This window comes from Mustelus asterias, chromosome 11 (assembly GCF_964213995.1).
Source record: "Mustelus asterias chromosome 11, sMusAst1.hap1.1, whole genome shotgun sequence".
In the NCBI taxonomy this organism is placed as follows: domain Eukaryota; kingdom Metazoa; phylum Chordata; class Chondrichthyes; order Carcharhiniformes; family Triakidae; genus Mustelus; species Mustelus asterias.
In genome coordinates this window covers 68,048,415-68,072,458 of record NC_135811.1, presented here as the reverse complement: position 1 = coordinate 68,072,458, position 24,044 = coordinate 68,048,415, and the positions used below count along the sequence as shown (strand labels likewise).

General features: G+C 50.0%; 1 protein-coding gene across 1 annotated transcript in view; it reads left to right on the top strand.

Moving 5' to 3' along the window:
- The window catches only part of mrc2 (mannose receptor, C-type 2), a 286,794-nt gene that overhangs the window by 140,067 nt on the left and 122,683 nt on the right, over window positions 1–24,044 (top strand). Inside the window, exons 10-12 of the mRNA XM_078222936.1 lie at window positions 10,312–10,427; window positions 13,795–13,940; window positions 23,387–23,607. Of these exons, the coding sequence (XP_078079062.1) occupies window positions 10,312–10,427; window positions 13,795–13,940; window positions 23,387–23,607 (483 nt within the window). The remainder of the gene's footprint in view (window positions 1–10,311; window positions 10,428–13,794; window positions 13,941–23,386; window positions 23,608–24,044) is intronic.

Sequence of the window (24,044 nt, the reverse complement as noted above, 5' to 3'; positions counted from 1 at the left end):
CCGCTGAACTTCAGATCGAATAAAGATCCGATCCTCAGCGCTGTAACGCCTGCTCTTGGTTGCGATGGGCTTGCAGCCTGGCACGAGATTCTCGAATAAAGATGGTGGGGTGATTCTGAGTGTCGAGAGGCTACACGTGGAGCGCACTGGGCAATTTGGAGGCTGCTGTGCTCCCACTGAAAGTGGAGGGAGTGGCCCATCGTACTGCAAGGTTACACTCCTCAGGTGGACCATAAAGTCCATGGGCGGCACGGTAGCACAGTGGTTAGCACTGCTGCTTCACAGCTCCAGGGTCCCGGGTTCGATTCTCGGCTCGGGTCACTGTCTGTGTGGAGTTTGCACATTCTCCTCGTGTCTGCGTGGGTTTCCTCCGGGTGCTCCGGTTTCCTCCCACAGTCCAAAGATGTGCGGGTTAGGTTGATTGGCCAGGTTAAAAAAATTGCCCCTTAGAGTCCTGGGATGCGTAGGTTAGAGGGATTAGCGGGTAAATATGTGGGGGTAGGGCCTGGGTGGGATTGTGGTCGGTGCAGACTCGATGGGCCGAATGGCCTCCTTCTGCACTGTAGGGTTTCTATTAAAAAAAAGCCTAGTCCCAGGAGTATCGGAGCGCAAAGGTGCGGTAACACAAGGAGCCTGAAGTTCTCGTAAACTGTGCCCCGCACCGTTAGGTTGACCACGCAGCTCCCTAGCAAGGTAACAGACCGGGACCTCGACGCCATCGAAATTGTCTGTCTGACAGTCCGTACTCGGAGACCGCACCGTTTCACGGTGTCAGGGTGAATGAAGCTCTCCGTGCTCCCGCTGTCAAACAAACAATGAATTTGGCGTCCATTTACCTCTATGCCCATCATGGACTTGTCGAGTCTGTGAGGCTTGGCCTGGTCCAGGATGATTGACGCCACCGTTGGGTCTTGGGTGCAACTGCAGGCAGCTGAGATGGTTGATGATGATGACCCCTGCTGGTCGTCTGTGGTCGGTGCCGACCAAAATGGCTGTGCCCATGGATCGCACGTGGTCGGTGGCGCTAAAAGTGGCGGCCCCTGCAGGTCGCACATGTCTTGCGTCTCCGTCGTCAGGAATGGCGGCGCTCTGGAATCGCACGTGGTGGAAGACCTCGAAGATGCTGGAGACAAGGAGACAGGCTCTGGAGAATCACACGCCGCGCTGCTATGTTTGGAGAGTGGTTTGGTCCTGCAGACTTTGGCATAATGCCCTTTCTTTCCACACGCGGAGCACAATACCGTTCTAGCTGGACATCGCTGCCGAGGGTGTTTCGCCAATCCACAGAAGTAACACCGCGGGCCTCCTGGGGCTGCCGCCGTCATCAGGTCCGAGGTTGGAAACTCAATCGCGCAGTTTTTCGGAGCCGCTGAATAACGTTGAGTCGGTGGCTGTACTTGCCACAATGTTCCCATGTGGTCGGTGGGGTACGTTTCTAGACTTCTGGAGGCCGTTTCCATAGCATCAGCCAATTCTACTGTCTTAGCGAGGTCTAGATTACCTTGCTCTAGCAGCCGAAGGCGAATATACGACAAGCCGATTCCCGCCACGAACGCATCTCGGATCAAGTCGTTCGTATATTGGGTCGCCGACACTGGCTTGCAGTTGCAGGCTCTGGCTAGCTGCTGAAGTTCACACAGGTACTGTTCTGTCATTTCGCCGGGCTGCCGCCGTCGAGTGGCTAGAAGGTGTCGAGCATGGATCTCGTTTGGCGGTTTGTTGTACCGTTTCTTAAGTAGTTCGATGGCCCCTTTGTAGTCTTGGGCATCGCGGATTGATAAGTATACAGTGTCGCTTACCCTCGCGTGGAGGACCCGCAGTCTATCGGCCTCGTTTTGAATGGCTGTTGAGGCATCGATGTAGTCTTGAAAACACTTTAACCAATGGTCGAAAGTGTTCGACGCTCCTGCCGCACGTGGATCTAAAGTAAGCCGATCGGGTTTCAACATTTGCTCCATGGTTTTTTTTTTCTTCAAAATTTTGTTAGTAATAAAATTGATGCGCAATTAAATCACTCGGGTGGCTAGATTGTACCCGGGAAATAAAGGCTTTTATTAATAACAAGAATGGAGCACACTATATACAATACAATCCCAGACTAAAGGGTCACCAGGCAGTGCAGTGACCTTTATACTCCTCCAGGTAGGCGGAGCCAACTGGAGTGTACCACAGAACAATATCAACAGGTAGAACAGCCCAACCCTAACACCAGCAGTGACAACAGTAACATATATACAAATACCCATAGTGCTGACCATCCATGGCTCAGCACTCATAGTGGTAACCAACTATGGTTCACCACACCAAGGCCCTGCATAATTGCAACAAGATGTCCCTACTCCTATACTCAAATCCTCTTGCTATGAAGGCCAGCATGCGATTAGCTTTCTTCACTGCCTGCTATACCTGCATGCCAATCTTCAGCAACTGTTCCACCATGACACCCAGGTCACGTTGAACTTCCCCTTTTCCTAAACAGCCACCATTCAGAGAATCCTCCTTCCTGTTTTTGCCACCAAAGTGGATAACCTCACATTTATCCACATTTTTATATTGCATTTGCCAAGTATTTGCCCACTCAGCCAGCCTGTCCAAGGCACCCTGCAGCCTCTTAGCATCCTCCTCACAGCACACACTGCCACCCAGCTTAGTGTCATCTGCAAATTTGGAGATTTTGCATTCAATTCCTTCATCCAAATCATTAATGTATATTGTGAATAGCTGGGGTCCCAGCACTGAACCCTGCGGTACTCCAATAGAGCCTGCCACTCGGTAATGGAACCGTTTATTCCAACTCTCTGCTTCCTGTCTGCCAACCAGTTCTCTATTCACATCAATACATTACCCCCAATACATGAGCTTTAATTTTGCTCATTAATCTCTTGAGTGGGACCTTATCAAATGCCTTTTGAAAATCCAGATACACAACATCCATTGGTTCACCCTTGTCCACTCTACTGGTCACATCCTCAAAAAACTCCAGAAGATTTGTCAAGTACGATTTCCCTTTAGTGAATCCACGCTGACTTGGACCAATCCTGTCACCACTTTTCAAATGCTCAGTTATTGCATCCTTAATAATTGACTCCAGCATTTTCCCCACCACCGATGTCAGGCTAACCGGTCTATAGTTTCCCGTTTTCTCTCTCTCTCCTTTTTTAAAAGGTGAGGTTACATTAGCTACCCTCCAATCCACTGGAACTCTTCCAGAGTCTATAGAGGAAGTAGAACTCTCGCTGCTTTCTCTCAATCTATAATGCCTTTACAGCTCTGGTCGTATTTCCTCTATTCCCCACGTAGAATGGTCATTTTCCCTCTGCTAGCTGCTGGGTCGGACACCTGAGCAGCAAATGTCTCGGCTTTACTCACCAAGTTTGTCGTCTCGGATAGTGCAAATTATTCCATCAGCAAAGTCTGTGATTATCACCAATCATAGAAACATAGAAAATAGGAACAGGAGCAGGCCATTCAGCCCTTCAAGCTTGCTCCAGCATTCACTATGATTGTTGATTATACAACTCAATAGCCTGATCCTACCTTCCTCCCATATCCTTTAATCCTCTTTGCTCCAAGAGCAGTATCTAACTCCTTCTTGAAAACATACAATGTTTTGGCCTCAACTACTTTCTGTGGTAGTGAATTCCACAGGCTGACCACTCTCTGGGTGAAGAAATTTCTCCTCATCTCTGTCCTAAACAGTCTACCTTGCATCCTCAGACTGTGAGCCCTGGTTCTGGACTCCCCCATCATCAGGAACATCCTTCCTGCATCTACCCTGTCCAGTCCTGTTAGAATTTTATAGCTTTCTATGAGATCCCTCCCTTATTATTTTGAATTCCAGTGAATATAATCCTAACCAACTCAATCTCTCCTCATACATCAGCCCCGTCATCCCAGGAATCAGTCCCATTCCAACCAGCCATTTAAGGTTTATTTATTAGTCACAAGTAAAGCTTACTCTATGACATCCAGATCACGTTGAACTTCCCCTTTTCCAAAACTGTCACCATTCAGATAATAATCTTCCTTCATGTTTTTGCCACTGCAATGAAGTTACTTTGAAATTCCTCGAGTCGCCACACTCCGTCGCCTGTTTGGGTTAATGCACCTAACCAGCACGTCTTTCAGACTGTGGGAGGAAACCGGAGCACCCGGAGAAAACCCAGGCAGACACAGGGAGAACGTACAAACTCCACACAGACATTGACCCAAGCTGGGAATTGAACCCGGGTCCCTGGCGCTATGAGGCAGCAATGCTAACCATTGTGCCACTGTGTCGCCATTTGGAAAGCATCCAACTGCCGGAGATCTTTCAAATGCAGCAGTTAAAATGGCAAAGGGCGTTCAAACTCAGTGTTAGGAATCAAGTGGTGAATTTGTCGAACACCTGTAGATTTTTGACTTTATGTGATTTTCTCATCAATTTGTCAAAATTATCTTGACCCCTTGACGCCAGAGTGAATGCACAGGTTGCCGGGTGCAAAGCCTGCCTCAGTGCCCCAGCACTGCGTTTAATTAAATAAGAAATAATAACAAAATAAAAAACATCTCTCCAGCCCTCACCACCCACACACTCCCTGTGCCAACTCATACCCCTCACCCACTCCCCATGGCTGCCATCCCCCATGTCAATGTAGAACCCCTCTATCCGAGGGGTTCTCTCATTGGAGACGGCTGGTGAGTTAAATAGCCAACTCCCTCCACAAAGTGCGTGTGTGTGAACCCTGACCAGGCCAGTCCCGGCCCTGGGAAGATGCTGGCTTTGGGGGTGGGACTCTGATTTTGCAGCTATTTCCGGGATTTTCTCAAATGCAGAGCTCCTTCGTTATGGTGACAATCCGGACAATGCCCCCTCAAAACAATGTGAATGATGCCAGGGAACAGTCCAGGGGAATTCCCCAACAACTAAAACAGGTTTCCTAATCATTCTCACATTACTATTAATCAGAGCTTCATTGCCACACTCACTCCTCAGCCCCTCCTCACTGAGACACTCACCCCACTGCCCCTCCTCACTGAGACACTCAATCCTCAGCCCCTCCTTACTGAGACCCTCACTCCACTGCCCCTCCTCACTGAGACACTCACTCCACTGCCCCTCCTCACTGAGACACTCACTCCACTGCTCCTCCTCACTGAGACACTCACTCCACTGCCCCTCCTCACTGAGACACTCACTCCACTGCCCCTCCTCACTGAGACACTCACTCCACTGCCCCTCCTCACTGAGACACTCACTCCACTGCCCCTCCTCACTGAGACACTCACTCCACTGCCCCTCCTCACTGGGACCCTCACCCCACTGCCCCTCCTCAGAGACACTCACTCCACTGCCCCTCCTCACTGGGACCCTCACTCCACTGCCCCTCCTCACTGAGACACTCACTCCACTGCCCCTCCTCACTGGGACCCTCACTCCACTCCCCCTCCTCACTGAGGCACTCACTCCACTGCCCCTCCTCACTGAGACACTCACTCCACTGCCCCTCCTCACTGAGACCCTCACTCCACTGCCCCTCCTCACTGAGACACTCACTCCACTGCCCCTCCTCACTGGGACCCTCACTCCACTCCCACTCCTCATTGAGATCCTCACTCCACTGCCCCTCCTCATTGATACCCTCGCTCCACTGCCCCTCCTCACTGGGACCCTCACTCCACTGCCCCTCCTCACTGGGATCCTCACTCCACTCCCCCTCCTCACTGAGACACTCACTCCACTGCCCCTCCTCACTGAGACCCTCACTCCACTCCCCCTCCTCACTGGGACCCTCACTCCACTGCCCCTCCTCACTGAGACACTCACTCCACTCCCCCTCCTCACTGGGACCCTCACTCCACTCCCCCTCCTCACTGAGACACTCACTCCACTGCCCCTCCTCACTGGGACCCTCACTCCACTCCCCCTCCTCACTGAGACACTCACTCCACTGCCCCTCCTCACTGAGACCCTCACTCCACTCCCCCTCCTCACTGGGACCCTCACTCTACTGCCCCTCCTCACTGAGACACTCACTCCACTCCCCCTCCTCACTGGGACCCTCACTCCACTCCCCCTCCTCACTGAGACACTCACTCCACTGCCCCTCCTCACTGGGACCCTCACTCCACTCCCCCTCCTCACTGAGACACTCACTCCACTGCCCCTCCTCACTGAGACCCTCACTCCACTCCCCCTCCTCACTGGGACCCTCACTCCACTGCCCCTCCTCACTGGGACCCTCACTCCACTGCCCCTCCTCACTGAGACACTCACTCCACTGCCCCTCCTCACTGGGACCCTCACTCCACTGCCCCTCCTCACTGAGACACTCACTCCACTCCCCCTCCTCACTGGGACCTTCACCCCACTGCCCCTCCTCACTGGGACCCTCACCCCACTGCCCCTCCTCACTGGGACCCTCGCTCCTCAACCTTCAGGGGACAGGATGAAGATTTCAGAAAAGTTGCTCTGATTAATTCTGAAGGAAGTCAATTCTTAAAAATTAGGAAGCCCAAAATAAAAACACGGCAGTGGGAGACTCTTTTCACTCAAAGAGCAATCGAATGTTAAAGGCTATTTATACGATCGGGATCAGTAATCTGAATGATGGAGGGTGGGATTGAGACGGACAGGCTGTGGGACAAATAACCTTTCCTTGTTGCTAATAATTTGGAATTAACTTCTCTATATCTCAAAATTGACTCTTTGCCTCAGATTAAAATTAATTCTTTGCTTCTAAAATAGTTGCAGAGGGAAAGGGGAGCCTGAAACCAGGGCAGAGCTTGTCCCAAAGCTGTCCCTTTAACTGGTTAAAATTCTGAGATTAAACCCCACAGTGAGAGAGTGACCCCCCCCCCCCGCAGTGAGAGAGTGACCCCCCCCCGCAGTGAGAGAGTGACCCCCCCGCAGTGAGAGAGTGACCCCCCCCCCCGCAGTGAGAGAGTGACCCCCCCGCAGTGAGAGAGTGACCCCCCCCGCAGTGAGCAGAGTGACCCCCCCCGCAGTGAGAGTGACCCCCCCCGCAGTGAGAGAGTGACCCCCCCACAGTGAGAGAGTGACCCCCCCCCGCAGTGAGAGAGTGACCCCCCCCAGTGAGAGAGTGACCCCCCCCCCGCAGTGAGAGAGTGACCCCCCCCGCAGTGAGAGAGTGACCCCCCCCAGTGAGAGAGTGACCCCCCCCAGTGAGAGAGTGACCCCCCCCCGCAGTGAGAGAGTGACCCCCCCGCAGTGAGAGAGTGACCCCCACCGCAGTGAGAGAGTGACCCCCCCCGCAGTGAGAGAGTGACCCCCCCGCAGTGAGAGAGTGATCCCCCCCGCAGTGAGAGAGTGACCCCCCCCGCAGTGAGAGAGTGACCCCCCCCGCAGTGAGAGAGTGACCCCCCCGCAGTGAGAGAGTGACCCCCCCCGCAGTGAGCAGAGTGACCCCCCCCGCAGTGAGAGTGACCCCCCCCGCAGTGAGAGAGTGACCCCCCCACAGTGAGAGAGTGACCCCCCCCCGCAGTGAGAGAGTGACCCCCCCCAGTGAGAGAGTGACCCCCCCCCGCAGTGAGAGAGTGACCCCCCCCGCAGTGAGAGAGTGACCCCCCCCAGTGAGAGAGTGACCCCCCCCAGTGAGAGAGTGACCCCCCCCCGCAGTGAGAGAGTGACCCCCCCGCAGTGAGAGAGTGACCCCCACCGCAGTGAGAGAGTGACCCCCCCCGCAGTGAGAGAGTGACCCCCCCCGCAGTGAGAGAGTGACCCCCCCCGCAGTGAGAGAGTGACCCCCCCCGCAGTGAGAGAGTGACCCCCCCCGCAGTGAGAGAGTGACCCCCCCCCCCGCAGTGAGAGAGTGACCCCACCCGCAGTGAGAGAGTGACCCCCCCCACAGTGAGAGAGTGACCCCCCCGCAGTGAGAGAGTGACCCCCTCCCCCCCCGCAGTGAGAGTGACCCTCCCCCGCAGTGAGCAGAGTGACCCCCCCACCCGCAGTGAGAGAGTGACCCCCCCCCGCAGTGAGAGAGTGACCCCCCCGCAGCGCAGTGAGAGAGTGACCCCCCCGCAGTGAGAGAGTGACCCCCCCCCGCAGTGAGAGAGTGACCCCCCCCGCAGTGAGAGAGTGACCCCCCCCCGCAGTGAGCAGAATGACCCCCCCCCCCGCAGTGAGAGAGTGACCCCCCCCGCAGTGAGAGAGTGACCCCCCCCCCTGCAGTGAGCAGAGTGACCCCCCCCCTGCCCCCCCCTGCAACTGTTGTTGATCAATTCGGTCTCGTCCCTGGTTCAATGGTGTCACCAATAGGAGGCCTGGGCAGCGACTGTCACCAAATCTACAGCAACACAGCAACCAAAAATAGAATGTCAGAATAAAACTGGAGAACAAGAAGTGTAATATCATAAAATAATCGAATCCCTACCCCCACTCTGACATCGCATTCCACCCTGTCCCAACCCCCAATCTATCCCTGTAACCCCGCGTACCTACCCTGCTAAACCCCCTAACCAACACACCTTGGGACACTAAGGGGCAATTTAGCATGGCCAATCCACCTAACCTGCACACCTTTGGAGTGTGGGAGGAAACCAGAGCACCCGGAGGAAACCCACGCAGACACGGGGAGAACGTGCAAACTCCACACAGACAGTGACCCAAGGCCGGAATTGAACCCGTGTCCCTGGCACTGTGAGGCAGCAGTGCCAACCACTGTGCCACCGTGCTGCCCTCTAACCACTGTGCCACCGTGCCAGCCAAATAGCTGCATCACACTGAAAATTTGCCCCCCCCCAACCCCCCCCCCCCCCCCCCCCAGTTCCTGTGTCCCATTAAAACCTCACACAGGGACATGATGAGGTAGAAATCGATTGTGTGATTCACAGAAAATGAGTGGTGTCCAATCATCCATGGCCAATACTCAGCTACACTGACTTCAGTCAAAGTGAATATCAGACAGGATTTGAAATGCCAGGTCATTGTGTCACCTCTGTTTAATGACACATCCACTATATGGGGTGGGGTGGGGGTTTCCCACATAATACCAACAGGTGAAGAGTAGCCGATTCCAGGCCAACAATAATGATGTGCAGAAAGGGAAAGAAGCCCTAGGAATCATCAATTGTTGTAAAAATCCATCTAGTTCCCTCTTTTTGGGGAAGGGAATCTGCCGTCCTTACTCCGTCTGGCCTACATGTGACTCCAGCCCCACAGCAACGTGGTTGACTCTTGACTACCCCCCTGAACTGACTGAGCTAATCACTCGGTTCAAGGCTAATTAGAGATTGGCAATGAATGCTGGCTTTGCCAGTGACACAGTACGAAGTCTCACAACACCAGGTTAAAGTCCAACAGGTTTATTTGGTAGCAACAGCCACTAGCTTTCAGAGCGCTGCTCCTTCGTCAGGTGAGTGGGATTTCTGTTCACAAACAGGGCACAAAGACACAAACACAATTTACAAAATAATGGTTGGAATGCGAATACTTACAGCTAATCAAGTCTTAAAGGTACAAACAATGTGAGTGGAGAGAGCACCAAGACAGGTTAAAGAGATGTGTATTGTCTCCAGACAGGACAGCCAGTGAGACTCTGCAAGTCCAGGCAAGCTGTGGGGAGCTATCTGTAATCTTGGTGCTCTCTCCATTCACATTGTTTGTACCTTTAAGACTTGATTATCTGTAAAGACTGCATTCCAATCATTATTCTGTAAATTGAGTTTGTGTCTCTGTGCCCTGTTTGTGAGCATTTCTCCACTCCACCTGACGAAGGGGCAGCGCTCCGAAAGCTAGTGGCATTTGCTACCAAATAAACCTGTTGGACTTTAACCTGGTGTTGTGAGACTTCTTACTGTGTTTACCCCAGTCCAACGCCGGCATCTCCACATCATGTTTGCCAGTGATGCCCACCTCCCATTAAAGAATAAAGGAACTGCACAATGAGGTAACTATTGCACCTATCTTAGGTCCTTTTTGGCCGAAATTTTCTGGTCATTCCTGCTGGTGGCATCTTCCGGGCCTGCCGATGGCAACCCGCTCACCACGGGATCCCTGGCAGCGAAGGGTGCGAACAACGGGAAAACCCGTTGACAGTGGTGGGATCAGAAGATCCCGACCAATGGCAGGCCACCTCCACCGTCGCAAAAACAGGCTTGGGGGTGGGGAGGTGGGGGGAAGCGGATTATCCTTCTCCATGTCCATGTCATATTGCTTTTAGCCCATAGGACATGCAGATCTGTTTATGGAAGCTACCCAGTAAGAGCTAGAAGTCCATTAGTGACAATGATGTCTTGCCTGCTCTGAATGGCGCAGCATTGGAAACCAGTCCATTTGCTTCTTCACTAACATGGTGTTTCTTGTGGACTCAGGGCTGGAAGTTGCATGGTTCTTCCTGCTATTTTGTGGGTGAGGAATCGGTGACCTTCGATGAGGCCTTGAAGAAATGCACAGGTCAAAGGTCAACACTGGTGACCATCCTGAACAGGTACGTGAGATTCCTATTTTCACACGTAAACCGGCACCAGACTGAGGAAGAGCAGCTTGTGCCTCACTGCCCTGAGCCACCTCAACACTAAAGGGATCAGCAGCACTCGGGACATAGAAACTAGAAGCACGAGTAGGCCATTTGGCCCTTCGAGCTGGCTGCACCATTCACCTTCATCATGGCTGATCATCGAATTCAATATCCTGATCCCCACTTCCTCCCATACCTCTTGATCCCTTTAGCCCCAAGAGCTATATCCAATTTCTTCCTGAAATCTGACAATGTTTTGGCCTCAACGACATTCTGTGGTAGTGAATTCCACACATTCAGCACCCTCTGGGTGAAGAAATTTCTCCTCACCTCAGTTCTAAAAGCCCTCTCTAAAGCATCCCCAATTTTAGTCACTATAGTATTGGTGGCTGCACCTCCAATTGCCTCAGCCCCAGGTTCTAGAATGCCTCCCTTCACCTCTCTGCCTCCCTGCCTCACAACAGTAGTTAGCCCCTTTAAGGGGCATGTGTCAGTTGGACCCTTCCAACGCACACCCCTTAAAGGGGCACACTTACTTTCTACCTTTAAGACACTTTAAAACCTTATCTCTTTGACCAACTTTTCAGTTATCTGACCTAATATCTCCTTATGTGACTTGGTGCCAAATTTTGTTTTATAATGTACCTATGACATGTTATGTTAACAGCACTATAGAAATATAAGTTGTATACAAACCGCCAACTCCTGCCTCCATCTCCTGCCTACATTACGTAGGATCAATCTCACCGGAGCAATCTAAAACAGAAATTGGGATTTTATTGTGAATGATTTTCACCAGCTATTTCAACCCTTATGATAAATTCCACTCATCTTATTTAGGGATCAGGAGAGTGAATATTTCATTCATTTCATATTAATCCAGGGAAATGACACACTTCCCTGTTTCAGGATCCAACACTCCCAGGTTAGCAACAGTTCAGTGCAACAACAACTTGGATTTACATAGCCTCTTTATTGTCGTAAAACATCCCAAACTCTTTCACAGGAGCCGAATCAACAACAAAACAAACTGACACAAAACCACGTAAGGAGGTCAGAGCTGCGTCCAAAAGCTTGATGAAGAGAGGAGGGTTTAAGGAGGAGGGAGAGATAGAGGCGGAGAGGTTTAGGGCCCAGGCAATGCACAGGAGGCCATACTTGGAGCATCTCTGAGTTCTCAGAGGGTTGAAGGGCTGGAGTCGGTCACAGAAATCGAGAGGGTGAGATTTGAAAACAGGAATGAGACTCAAAAACCGAGGCATTTCTGGATTTGGGGCCAATATATGTCAAAAGAGGCAGAGTTAAAGCTCTTCACTTTGTCCAAATAATACGCCTCAGTCCTAACCCCTTTGAATGAACTAACTGGAAAAGGGAAGACTAAGGGGTGAGTTGACAGTGGGCTGTTAAATAATGAAAGGATTTGATAGGGAGGCATCAAAGAGAGGTTTCCACTTCCAGGCAAGACCAGAATTAGGGCCATAAATATAACATGGGCAATAACAAATCCAGTAGGAAAATGCAGAGAGTGGTAATGGCTGCTGCAAAGAACAGTTAGCTAGCGGCAACACATTTACAGAGAAACTAGATAAACATGTGAGGGAGAACGTAATCAAAGCCTGTGTTGATGAAGGTAAATGAAGAAGGGTGAGAGGTAGCTGGTGTGAGGTATTAACACTGGAATGGATCTGTTGGATTAATCGGCTTGTTTCTGTAAAGAATGTTTAAGGTCAGCCGCCTCCTTCAACCGAATGACTTTCTGTTATTTCCTGTACTGACCATCCTTCCATTTGGCAGTGAAGTTTCCAGGTTCATCTCAGAATGGAGCTGTGGGCCCCACGGCAACTATGGACTGGCCTGAAACCACCCGCCACCAAACTCCATTTCACTTAATCTCTCCATGAACCAAATTGTTCCTCGGCACTGAGAACTGGAATAATCAGAGTCACACATCAGCGTTCAAGCTGTTAGTTTATAAGAGAGATTCCTTGAATTGTAATCGAGTGGCAGGGTGTGGGAGGTGGGGGGGGGGGGGGGGGGGGGGGGGCAGGTGGAATACTATAGGAAGTTAAACATGAGACCTGGATCATTTTCACCTCTGTCTCTTAGTTAAGGAATCCAGAATAGTCTCCTGACCTAATGTGATGTCAGGGTGGGTGGGAAGGAGCGTGCAAACGTCCCCTGGTGTGACATTATATTTGGGGAGGGGGTTTAGTGACAGATCCTGCCACGGGGAGGGAAGACAAGGCCAGGTTTGGAGAGTCCCATGGAACATATCCTTGCAGGATCTGGGAGAGAATTCCTGCTCCACAAGGATTCACAGGAAGCATTTTATGAAACGTATCTTGGCCTCTCGTGGCCATTCACACACACACCCTGTAGGTGCCCTGTGAGTCTCGCAGTTAAAATGCCATTGAAGTGCCATTAGCGTGTTCAGACCATGACATTCCAATGTTTCTTTCATGGGCTGTGGGCGTCGCTGGCTGGGCCAGCATTTGTTGACCATCCCTAATTGCCCTTGAACTGAGTCGCTCGCTGGGCCATTTTAGCGTCAGCCACATTGCTGAAGACACATGTAGCCTCGCCCAAACTGGGTAAGGGTGGCAGATTTCCTTCCCTGAGGGCAGCAGGTGGGTTTTCACAACATGTGATGAAAACTGTCATAATCACCATCACTGAGACTAGTTTCTTATATTCCAGATTTTTCTAAACTCCACCAGCTGCCGTGTTGGGATTGGAACCTGGAATCCCAGGGCATCAGCCTGGATTACTAGTCCAGTGACATTATCACTACACCACTGTCTCTCCTCCTGCTGGAAATGCGTGCCCTCTTGTACTTGTTCTCAGGGAGGTGGTGGGGGGGTAGGACATATCAGGAAAGCTGTGGGGCACTCATCACCACCATCTGACCTCCACCCACCACCCCCCCCATCTCACCACCTGCCACACGGTTCATGTGGGCAGGGTTGTGGAGGGCGGGAGTGATTTCTGATGGACCTCACAGTGTCTCTCGCTGCTTACGGACATTTTACAGCTGGTTAGGGGTGCTCCTTAGTGTGGGTGAGTTTGCTGTCTGCTCTGGGAGTGAGACTGGGATAGTCACTTAGAGTTATTTAATTTACCATTCTCCTTCATTGTGAAGTATCATACAGGGGACATAAAGAGATGGGATAATTGGCCAGGAACACAGCGCTGCAGTTTTTGAACACCCAAATGTAGAATTTGGAAGTGAGTTTACCATTGAAAGGTTACTGAGGAGTTTCCCATCAATCTAATCTGCTCTTCAGAAGCTGCGTCTTACCAGCTTAAAGCTATTGAAATGCTTTTTTTCTCTTGTTAGGTTTGAGCAGTCGTTCATCATCAGCCTCATCCTGGGTCGTTCCGGCAATTTCTGGACAGCTCTACAGGATGCTAACCATCCGGGGGTCTTCCAATGGATGGGTGGCGACGCTGTCTCCTTCACCAACTGGAATCGAAACCAACCAGGTAACAGCGTGGCCCCTTTAAACCAGCCAGGTAATAGCATGGCTCCTTTAAAGCAGCAAAGTAATGGCATGGCCCCTTTAAACCAGCAAAGTAATGGCGTGGCCCCGTTAAACCAGCCAAGTAACGGCATGGCCCCTTTAAACCAGCCAGGTAATGGCGTGGCCCCTTTAAACCAGCCAGGTAATGGCATGGCCCCTTTAAACCAGCCAGGTAATGGCATGGCCCCTTTAAACCAGCCAGGTAATGGCGTGTCCCCTTTAAACCAGCCAGGTAATGGCATGGCCCCTTTAAACCAGCCAGGTAATGGCGTGGTCCATTTAAACCAGCCAGGTAATGTCGCGGCCCCTTTAAATCAGCTAGGTAATGGCGTGGACCCTTTAAACCAGCCAGGTAATGGCGTGGTCCCTTTAAACCAGCCAGATAAAGGCGTGGCCCCTTTAAACCAGCCAGCTAACGGTGTGGCCCCTTTAAAGCAGCCAGGTAACGGCGTGGCCCCTTTAAAGCAGCCAGGTAACGGCGTGGCCCCTACACAGCAGCCAGGTAACGGCGTGGCCCCTACACAGCAGCCAGGTAACAGCGTGGCCCCTTTAAAGCAGCCAGGTAACGGCATGGCCCCTTTAAAGCAGCCAGATAACGGCGTGGCCCCTTTAAAGCATCCAGGTAACAGCGTCGCTTCTTTAAAGCAGCCAGGTAACGGTGTGGCCCCTTTAAAGCAGCCAGGTAACAGCGTGGCCCCTTTAAAGCAGCCAGGTAATGGCGTGGCTCCTTTAAACCCGCCAGATAGCTTTGTGCCTCCTCAAACCATGCCCTCGGGCACAGACAGGTGTCGCTTGGGAACTTTCTGCCTCCTTCGAGTGGTTTCAACAGCTGCCTCAGGTTTAGAGGATTGGTTGGAGCCTGTGACCATCTAGCTGTGTCCAATCAAACCCCCTCCGTCCTTGGGAAAGACAGGAAATGAGCTCCTGGTGCAGATTTCCGAGACATTTGGGTTACAAGGGGAGTATCCGTAGACCAACCATCTTCAGCTGCTTCATCTATAATCGTCCCTCCATCATTAGGTCAGGTGTCGGGTTGCATGATGCTTAGCCGCATTCACAACTCTGCAACTGAAGCTGTCTGCGTCTGCATGCAGCAAGACCTGGACAATATCCAGGCTTGGGGTGATAAGTAACATTCACAGCACACAAGTGGCAGGCAATGACCATCTCCAACAAGAGATGAATCCCCTTGACATTCAATGGCATTATCGTTACTAAATCCCCACTGTCAAAATCCTGGGGGTTACCATTGGCCAGAAACTGAGCTGGACCCAGCCATGTAAATACTGTAGCTACAAGAGCAGGTCAGAGGCTGGGAATCCTGCAGCAAGTATCTAAGTTAAAGATAAAGTTTATTTATTAGTCACAAGTAGGTTTACATTCACACTGCAATGAAATTACTGTGAAAATCCCCAAGTTGCCACCCTCCAGCGCCTGTTCAGATACGCTGAGGGAGAATTTAGCACGGCCAATTCACCTAACCAGCACGTCTTTCGGACTGTGGGAGGAAACCGGAGCACCTGGAGGAAACCCACGCAGACACGGGGAGAATGTGCTAACTCCACTCAGCCAGTGACCCAAGCCAGGAATTAAACCTGGGTCCCTGGTGCTGTGAGGCAGCAGTGCTAACCACTGTGCCATCATGCCACCGTATCTCACCTCCTGTCAAACCCCCCCCCCCCCCCCCCTCCACTGCCTGTCCATCATCTACAAGGCATAAGTAAAAAACGTGATGCAATACCTTCCACTTTTTGGATGAGTAAAGCTCTTTAATGACATTCAAAAAGCTCAACCCCTCCAGGACAGAGTACCCCATCAAACACAGAGTCCCTCCAGCACCAGCGCACTGTGACTGCAGCATGAATCATCTACAAGGCGCACTGCAACAACCTGCCGAGGGTCTTTCAAACCACACGTCCACAACTTCTAACCCCGTGCAGAATAAGAGCATCAGACTCATGGGACCACCACCATCTTACAAGCCCTACCCCATCCTGCCGTGAAACTATATCACTATTCCTCCACTGTCACTGTGCATCAGGGGAGGTGATGATCTAGTGGTATTATCGCTAGACTATTAATCCCTCAGAAACTCAGCTAATGTTCTGGGGACCCGGGTTCAAATCCCGTCATGGCAGATAGTGGAATTTGAATTCAATTTTTAAAATCTGGAATTAAGATTCTACTGATGACCATGAAACCATTGTCGATTGTCGGAAAAACCCATCTGGGGTTCTCTAAGGTCCTTTAGGGAAGGAAATCTGTCCTCCTTACCTGGTCTGGCCTACATGTGATTCCAGAACCACAGCAATGTGGCCAACTCTCAACTTCTTTCGGGCAACTAGGGATGGGCAATAAATGCTGGTTAGCCACCGATGCCCATGTCTCACGAATGAATAAAAAGCATCAAAATTCTGGAGTCCACCTTTCACAGCACTGTAGGTGGATTTACACCGCACAAACTGCAATGGTTCAGGAAAGCAGCTCATCACCACCTTCTCAAGGGCAATTAGGAATTATTTGATTTGATTTGATTGGATTTATTGTCACATGTATTAACATACAGTGAAAAGTATTGTTTCTTACGCGCTAAACAAACAAAGCATACCGTTCATGGAGAAGGAAATGAGAGAGTGCAGAATGTAGTGTTACAGTCATAGCTAGTGTGTAGAGAAAGATCAACTTAATGCAAGGTAGGTCCACTCAAAAGTCTGACAGCAGCAGGGAAGAAGCTGTTCTTGAGTCGGTTGGTCCGTGACCTCAGACTTTTGTATCTTTTTCCCGACAGAAGAAGGTGGAAGAGAGAGTAGAGTGATCCAACCAGAAAGAGTGCCTTCTATGGTGCATCTGTAAAAGTTGGTGAGAGTCGTAGCTGACATGCCAAATTTCCTTAGTCTTCTGAGAAAGTAGAGGCGTTAGTGGGCTTTCTTAACTATAGTGTCGGCATGGGGGGAACCAGGACAGGTTGTTGGTGATCTGGACACCTAAAAATGTGAAGCTCTCGACCCTTTCTACTTCGTCCATGTTGATGTAGACAGAGTAAGAGTTTTAACAACACCAGGTTAAAGTCCAACATGTTTATTTGGTAGCAAATGCCATTAGCTTTCGGAGCGCTGCCCCTTCGTCAGATGGAATGGAAATCTGCTCTCAAACAGGATGTAGACAGGGGCATGTTCTCCTTTACGCTTCCTGAAGTCGATGACAATCTCCTTCGTTTTATTGACATTGAGGGAGAGATTATTGTTGCCACACCAGTTCACCAGATTCTCTACCTCATTCCTGTACTCTGTCTCGTCATTGTTTGAGATCCGACCCAGTACGGTGTATTATCGACAAATGTTGGCCTAGCCTCGCATTCAAGGAATGAACTTTAATAAAAGTTTTTAGAAATACTGTCACTGCTGCTTCAGAGCAAAAAGAAAATAAAGAACTTGTGACCTTCTGCACCCTCAGGATGTCCCTGTGGCACCTTGCAGTCACCTTTTGAAGTGTAGTCTCTGCTGTATTGTGGGAAAAGCAGCAGCTGGTGCACAATGAGATCCCACAAATAGGAATGATACAATAACCGTATCATTTGTATTTAGTGCTTTTGAATTGGGGATAAGTATTGGCAAATGCACCTGGGGAACTCCTCTGCCCTTTTCTGAAATATTGCCCTGGGACCTTTTTGTGTTTACCTGACAGTGCAGACACAATCTACTGCTTCATCTGAAAGATGGACACGTCTGACAGTGCAGCGCTCCCCCTCCACTGCACTGAGCAGTAGCCTAGATTCTGCAACCAAGTCACTGGAATGGGACCTGAACACACAATCCTGTGACTGCAGGAGCCACAGCTTCATCATTCAGCTACACTCAGTGCGATTTCTGATCCTTCCACATAGGAAACTGAGGAAGATAAAGTTTGTACAGAAAGCATTTGGGTGCTTTTATCTGCTATGAGGTGCTGCTGGGCAGGCCACAGTCAGGCCGGGCTGGCTGCTGTTTGCTTTGGCCATTCATTGATACCAAGCACATCTGGAACTGGTATCACTGGCAGTGAAATGAATGTGCTGTGTGAGTGGATGGCTGCCTGAGTATAATTACACTGGCCAATACTTTCATAACTGCTGGAGAAGGACATCTGAGCTACACAACTTGTTAACAATGAAGCATTGTTCTGTAAAAACACACACACACTGTCACACACACTCACACACTCCCTCTCACAGACACACACACACACACACACACAGACACACACACACAATCACACAGACACACATACACACACACAATCACACACACACAATCACACAGACACACATAGTCTCACACACGCACACACACACACAATCATACAGACACACACACACGCATACAGACAGTCTCACACACACACAGTCACACACCCTGCGTGCAATCCATCGCCACCAGCTTTTTATTTCAGATTTTTCAAACTGAACTCAAATTCTCAAACTGGCCATGGCTGGATTTGAACTCATGCTCGCTGAGATTATCAGTGCAGTGCTCTCTCTCCACTTCTAGAGCCGTGACATAACCACAGCACTGCTGTGCCATAGATTAAACCGGGAACTCCTTCCCGTGAAGAGCGCTGCCCGGAGGAGCAGCATTCCTGGTTGGAGATGAGCTTAATCCTGTCCTTGCCCAATATCCTCACACACAGCTGGGCAGGAGGGAGCTCTCCATTCCTGCCAGCGGCGGGAAATCGGTTTGGAATTGTGGACACTCTGGACATTTGTGGCAGCTGGAAGATGTTGACTGTTCTGCAGAGCTCTGCCTCACGTGAATGCTCATTAAAAGGCAACACAGCGGAATCCTGCCACCTCTCCAAGTTAGATGCCCTGCCAGGGGGCATTTAGAAGGTTCACTTTCATGACTGTAAATAAGTGGCATGCAGATGGTGAGGGCAGATTCCTCCCAGCCAGGACAGTAGTTGCTGTTTTCACTTTCCTTTCACACCGTCACTTGGCTGTCACTACGCCAAGGCTGGGCACAAGGGAAGTGTGGCACTGAGGCGGCACTGGTGAGAGGGGGAGTGGGGAGTTGAGAAACTGAGTGAATGTCAGTTCAGGCTGTTACAAACATTGGAGCCTCCCAGGTGACGGCAGGGCAGAGTGGGCCACTTCCTGCCCGTCCCTCCGTGAGATTTGGTCTGCATCTCAAGGGCATAATTAATAAGCTGAACCCGGGCAAGATCTCACATGTTCATCCGCACTGCTCTCCAGAGGAACTCACTCCAACCTCTGCTCCCACAACCAGACTTAGGCTCCAGAACGGAAAATTCCACCGGTTGAAACTGAGGAGCACTGTCTAATTTCACTCCCCTCGTTCCTTGTCTGGTAGGGGGGATCAGGATATTGAATTTGATGATCAGTCATGATCAAAATGGATAGCGGAGTAGGCTCGAAGGGCCGAGTGGCCTCCTTTTGCTTCTAGTTTCTATGGTAGCCCATGGAGGCAGTTACAGCACCATCTACTGCGATGCCAGCTTAGATCAGCATGGAGCAGGGGACTGAACTATTTCACCACTGGCTCAGTGCGGTTGGTACATTGATTCACCCGCTCCGCCAATGAGAGGAGGAGTTGGGGGCATGGGGCGTGTTGGAGGTGCTTTGCTGTGTTCTTTATTTCTGGATTAGTAGCTGGGATGAATGATTAGGTGAGCCGGGTGTTACTAAAGTGTTAATTCGATCTGCAGTTTTGGAAATTGCCTCAAACGAAGAAAGGATTAGTTTTGGCAACGTGATTCCAATTGCAGCAAATTCCAGAGGGCTCGGGTCAGGTTCTCATTGCTAATTGGAATGGAGATTGCCAGCTGAAGGTGATTCACAATGTCATTATTGTAAATCTTGAATCAGTTTTTGATGGTTGTGTTTGGGTTGTAATTTGGTGGAAGGGTTATAGAACATAGAACATAGAACATTACAGCGCAGAACAGGCCCTTCGGCCCACGATGTTGCACCGACCAGTTAAAAAAAAAAAAAACTGTGACCCTCCAACCTAAACCAATTTCTTTTCGTCCATGAACCTATCTACGGATCTCTTAAACGCCCCCAAACTAGGCGCATTTACTACTGATGCTGGCAGGGCATTCCAATCCCTCACCACCCTCTGGGTAAAGAACCTACCCCTGACATCGGTTCTATAACTACCCCCCCTCAATTTAAAGCCATGCCCCCTCGTGCTGGATTTCTCCATCAGAGGAAAAAGGCTATCACTATCCACCCTATCTAAACCTCTAATCATCTTATATGTTTCAATAAGATCCCCTCTTAGCCGCCGCCTTTTCAGCGAAAACAATCCCAAATCCCTCAGCCTCTCCTCATAGGATCTCCCCTCCATACCAGGCAACATCCTGGTAAACCTCCTCTGCACCCTCTCCAAAGCCTCCACATCCTTCCTGTAATGTGGGGACCAGAACTGCACACAGTACTCCAAGTGCGGCCGCACCAGAGTTGTGTACAGTTGCAACATAACGCTACGACTCCTAAATTCAATCCCCCTACCAATAAACGCCAAGACACCATATGCCTTCTTAACAACCTTATCTACTTGATTCCCAACTTTCAGGGATCTATGCACACATACACCTAGATCCCTCTGCTCCTCCACACTATTCAAAGTCCTCCCGTTAGCCCTATACTCAACACATCTGTTATTCCTACCAAAGTGAATTACCTCACACTTCTCCGCATTAAACTCCATCCGCCACCTCTCGGCCCAACTTTGCAACCTGTCTAAGTCTTCCTGCAAACTACGACACCCTTCCTCACTGTCTACCACACCACCGACTTTGGTGTCATCAGCAAATTTGCTAATCCACCCAACTATACCCTCATCCAGATCATTAATAAATATTACAAACAGCAGTGGCCCCAAAACAGATCCCTGAGGTACACCACTTGTAACCGCACTCCATGATGAATATTTACTATCAACCACCACCCTCTGTTTCCTATCCGCTAGCCAATTCCTGATCCAATTTCCTAGATCACCCCCAATCCCATACATCTGCATTTTCTGCAGAAGCCTACCATGGTGAACCTTATCAAACGCCTTACTAAAATCCATATATACCACGTCCACTGCCTTGCCCCCATCCACCTCCTTGGTCACTTTCTCAAAAAACTCAATAAGGTTAGTAAGGCACGACCTACCTGCCACAAAACCATGCTGACTATCACCTATCAATTCATTACTCTCCAAATAACTATAAATCCTATCCCTTATAATTTTTTCCAACATCTTGCCGACAACAGAAGTGAGACTCACCGGTCTATAATTCCCGGGGAAGTCTCTGTTCCCCTTCTTAAACAATGGGACAACATTCGCTAACCTCCAATCTTCTGGTACTATACCAGAGGCCAACGACGACCTGAAGATCAGAGCCAGAGGCTCTGCAATCACTTCTCTTGCCTCCCAGAGAATCCTTGGATAAATCCCATCCGGACCAGGGGATTTATCTATTTTCAGACCCTCCAGAATATCCTGCACATCCTCCTTATCAACTGTAATACTGTCTATTCTACTCCCTTGCAACCCAGTGTCCTCCTCAGCTATATTCATGTCCCCTTGCGTGAACACCGAAGAGAAATATTGGTTCAATGCTTCACCAATCTCCTCCGGTTCCACACATAACTTCCCTCTGCCATCTATAACTGGCCCTAAACTTGCCCTAACCAACCTTCTGTTCTTGACATACCTATAGAACGCCTTAGGATTCTCTTTAACCCTATCCGCCAAAGTCTTCTCATGTCCCCTTTTAGCCCTTCTAAGCTCGCTCTTCAACTCCCTCTTAGCCAATCTAAAGCTTTCTAGTGCACTACCCGAGTGCTCACGTCTCATCCGAACATAAGCCTCCTTTTTCTTTTTAACCAACAAAGAAACTTTTTTGGTGCACCACGGTTCCCTAGCCCTACCAATTCCTCCTTGCCTGACAGGGACATACCTATCACAGACTCGCAGTAGCTGCTCCTTGAAAAAACTCCACATGTCGGACGTTCCCAGTCCCTGTAATCTCCTAGTCCAACCTATGTTTCCTAATTCTCTCCTAATAGCCTCATAATTACCCTTCCCCCAGCTAAAACCACTGGCCCGAGGTTCATGCCTATCCCTTTCCATCACTAAGGTGAACGTAACCGAATTGTGGTCACTATCACCAAAATGCACACCAACTTCCAAGTCTAGCACCTGGTCTGGCTCATTTCCCAGCACCAGATCCAATATAGCCTCACCTCTAGTTGGCCTGTCTACATACTGAGTCAAAAAACCTTCCTGCACGCTTTGAACAAAAACTGACCCCTCTAACGAGCTAGAGCTATAACAATTCCAGTCAATATTAGTCAAGTTAAAATCCCCCATAACAATTGCCCTATTACTTTCACTCCTAAGCAGGATTGACTCCGCAATCCTTTCCTCAACCTCTCTAGAACTTTTAGGAGGTCTATAAAAGACTCCCAACAGGGTGACCTCTCCTCTCCTATTTCTAATCTCCGCCCATACTACCTCAACAGATAAGTCCTCATCAAACCTCCTCTCTGACACTGTGATACAATCTCTGATTGTATCACAGTGTTATGTATGGGCGAGGCACTGTCCGCCCCACACTCCCAGCACACACAATACTGAATCTCGCCTACCACCTTCGTCTGCCTCAAATATTCAGGGTTAGTGCCCTTTGCCAAGAACCACGCAGGAAAGGGATCGATTCCCAGAGCCCTGGCCATTCTGTTACTGCTGAAAATTCATGGAAAAATCCTCAGCAGGAAGAGACTCCGCCTCCGCAGCATGAGACCCCGGGGGTTGGTGGAGAATTGGGGTTCTCTTTTCAAACCCAGGGACACGGCATTTGTCTCTTTTTTTCTTCAAATGTTTCCGGACAAGCCTCGTACACAAACCCCCGTCCAGACCCTGAGCTCCTCACAGAGAGCAGCGAGCCCTGAGTCTGTAGAAATTGGTTTAGGTCAATAGCTTTGAATTTGAATAATCTTCTGCCCCTTGGTGTGGGAACGCTGCAGTGAGGGAAAATCCAATGCCATTTGATTGACTCATTTTTTTCTCCAAGATAACCTGACATCATCACAAAACACATGAGATGACAGGTGACCAAATACTTGGTTAAAGAGGCAGGTTTTAATCACGCATCTCTTGTCAATCTCTCCTCAATCTAAATAGTACCATAAACAGCTAGTCTGGTGTGTGTGTGTGTCTGTGTCTGTGTGTGTGTGTCTCTATGTGTGCGTGTGTCTCTGTGTGTGTGTGTCTGTGTGTGTGTGTGTGTCTCTGTGTGTGTGTGTGTGTCTCTGTGTGCATGTGTCTGTGTGTGTGTGTGTGTGTGGCTCTATGTCTCCTGAATTGCGGTTTGCAGTGTTACGCAGGAATGCATGAACTGAGCTCTCTGTTTCAGGTTACAAAGGTGGTTGTGTGGTGCTGGCCACGGGAAACTCTGTGGGATTATGGGATGTAAAGGATTGCAACAGCTTCAGAGCCAAATACATCTGCAGGCAGAACCTGGCAACCTCCCTCGACCCAGGAACTGGACCAGGAGCAGTAACTCCTACCCCGAGTGTAACAGGACACTGTCCGAATGGGTGGGCCTCGTCCCCAACTCTCCGATACTGCTATAAGGTAAGCAGACTTTGAAATCTCTTTATACCGGCACGTTGGAAGGCAGTCAAAATTCATGTCAACTCCTCTTAGAAGTTACAAGTTCACCTGCTGCTGTATCTCAGTGTTCATTGCTCTACCATTGGTGACTGTGTCCCTTCACTCCTGAGACGACACTGGGTTGGGACTATGAGGTTCTACAGATCCATAAAACTGAGATTACAGAGTCCCAGCTTATCTGTTATACAGGAACATAGGAATTAGCAGCAGAAGTGTACAAGTTCAGCCCTTTGAGCCTGCTCCACCATTCAATCAGATCATGGCTGATCTCTCCCTGGTCTCAAATCCACCTCCCCACCTCTTCCCCATATCCCTTTAGCCCTTTTCTTTTATCAGAAATATGTCTGTCTCCTTCTTGAAACCATTTAATGATTCAGACTCCACCGCGCTATGGGGCA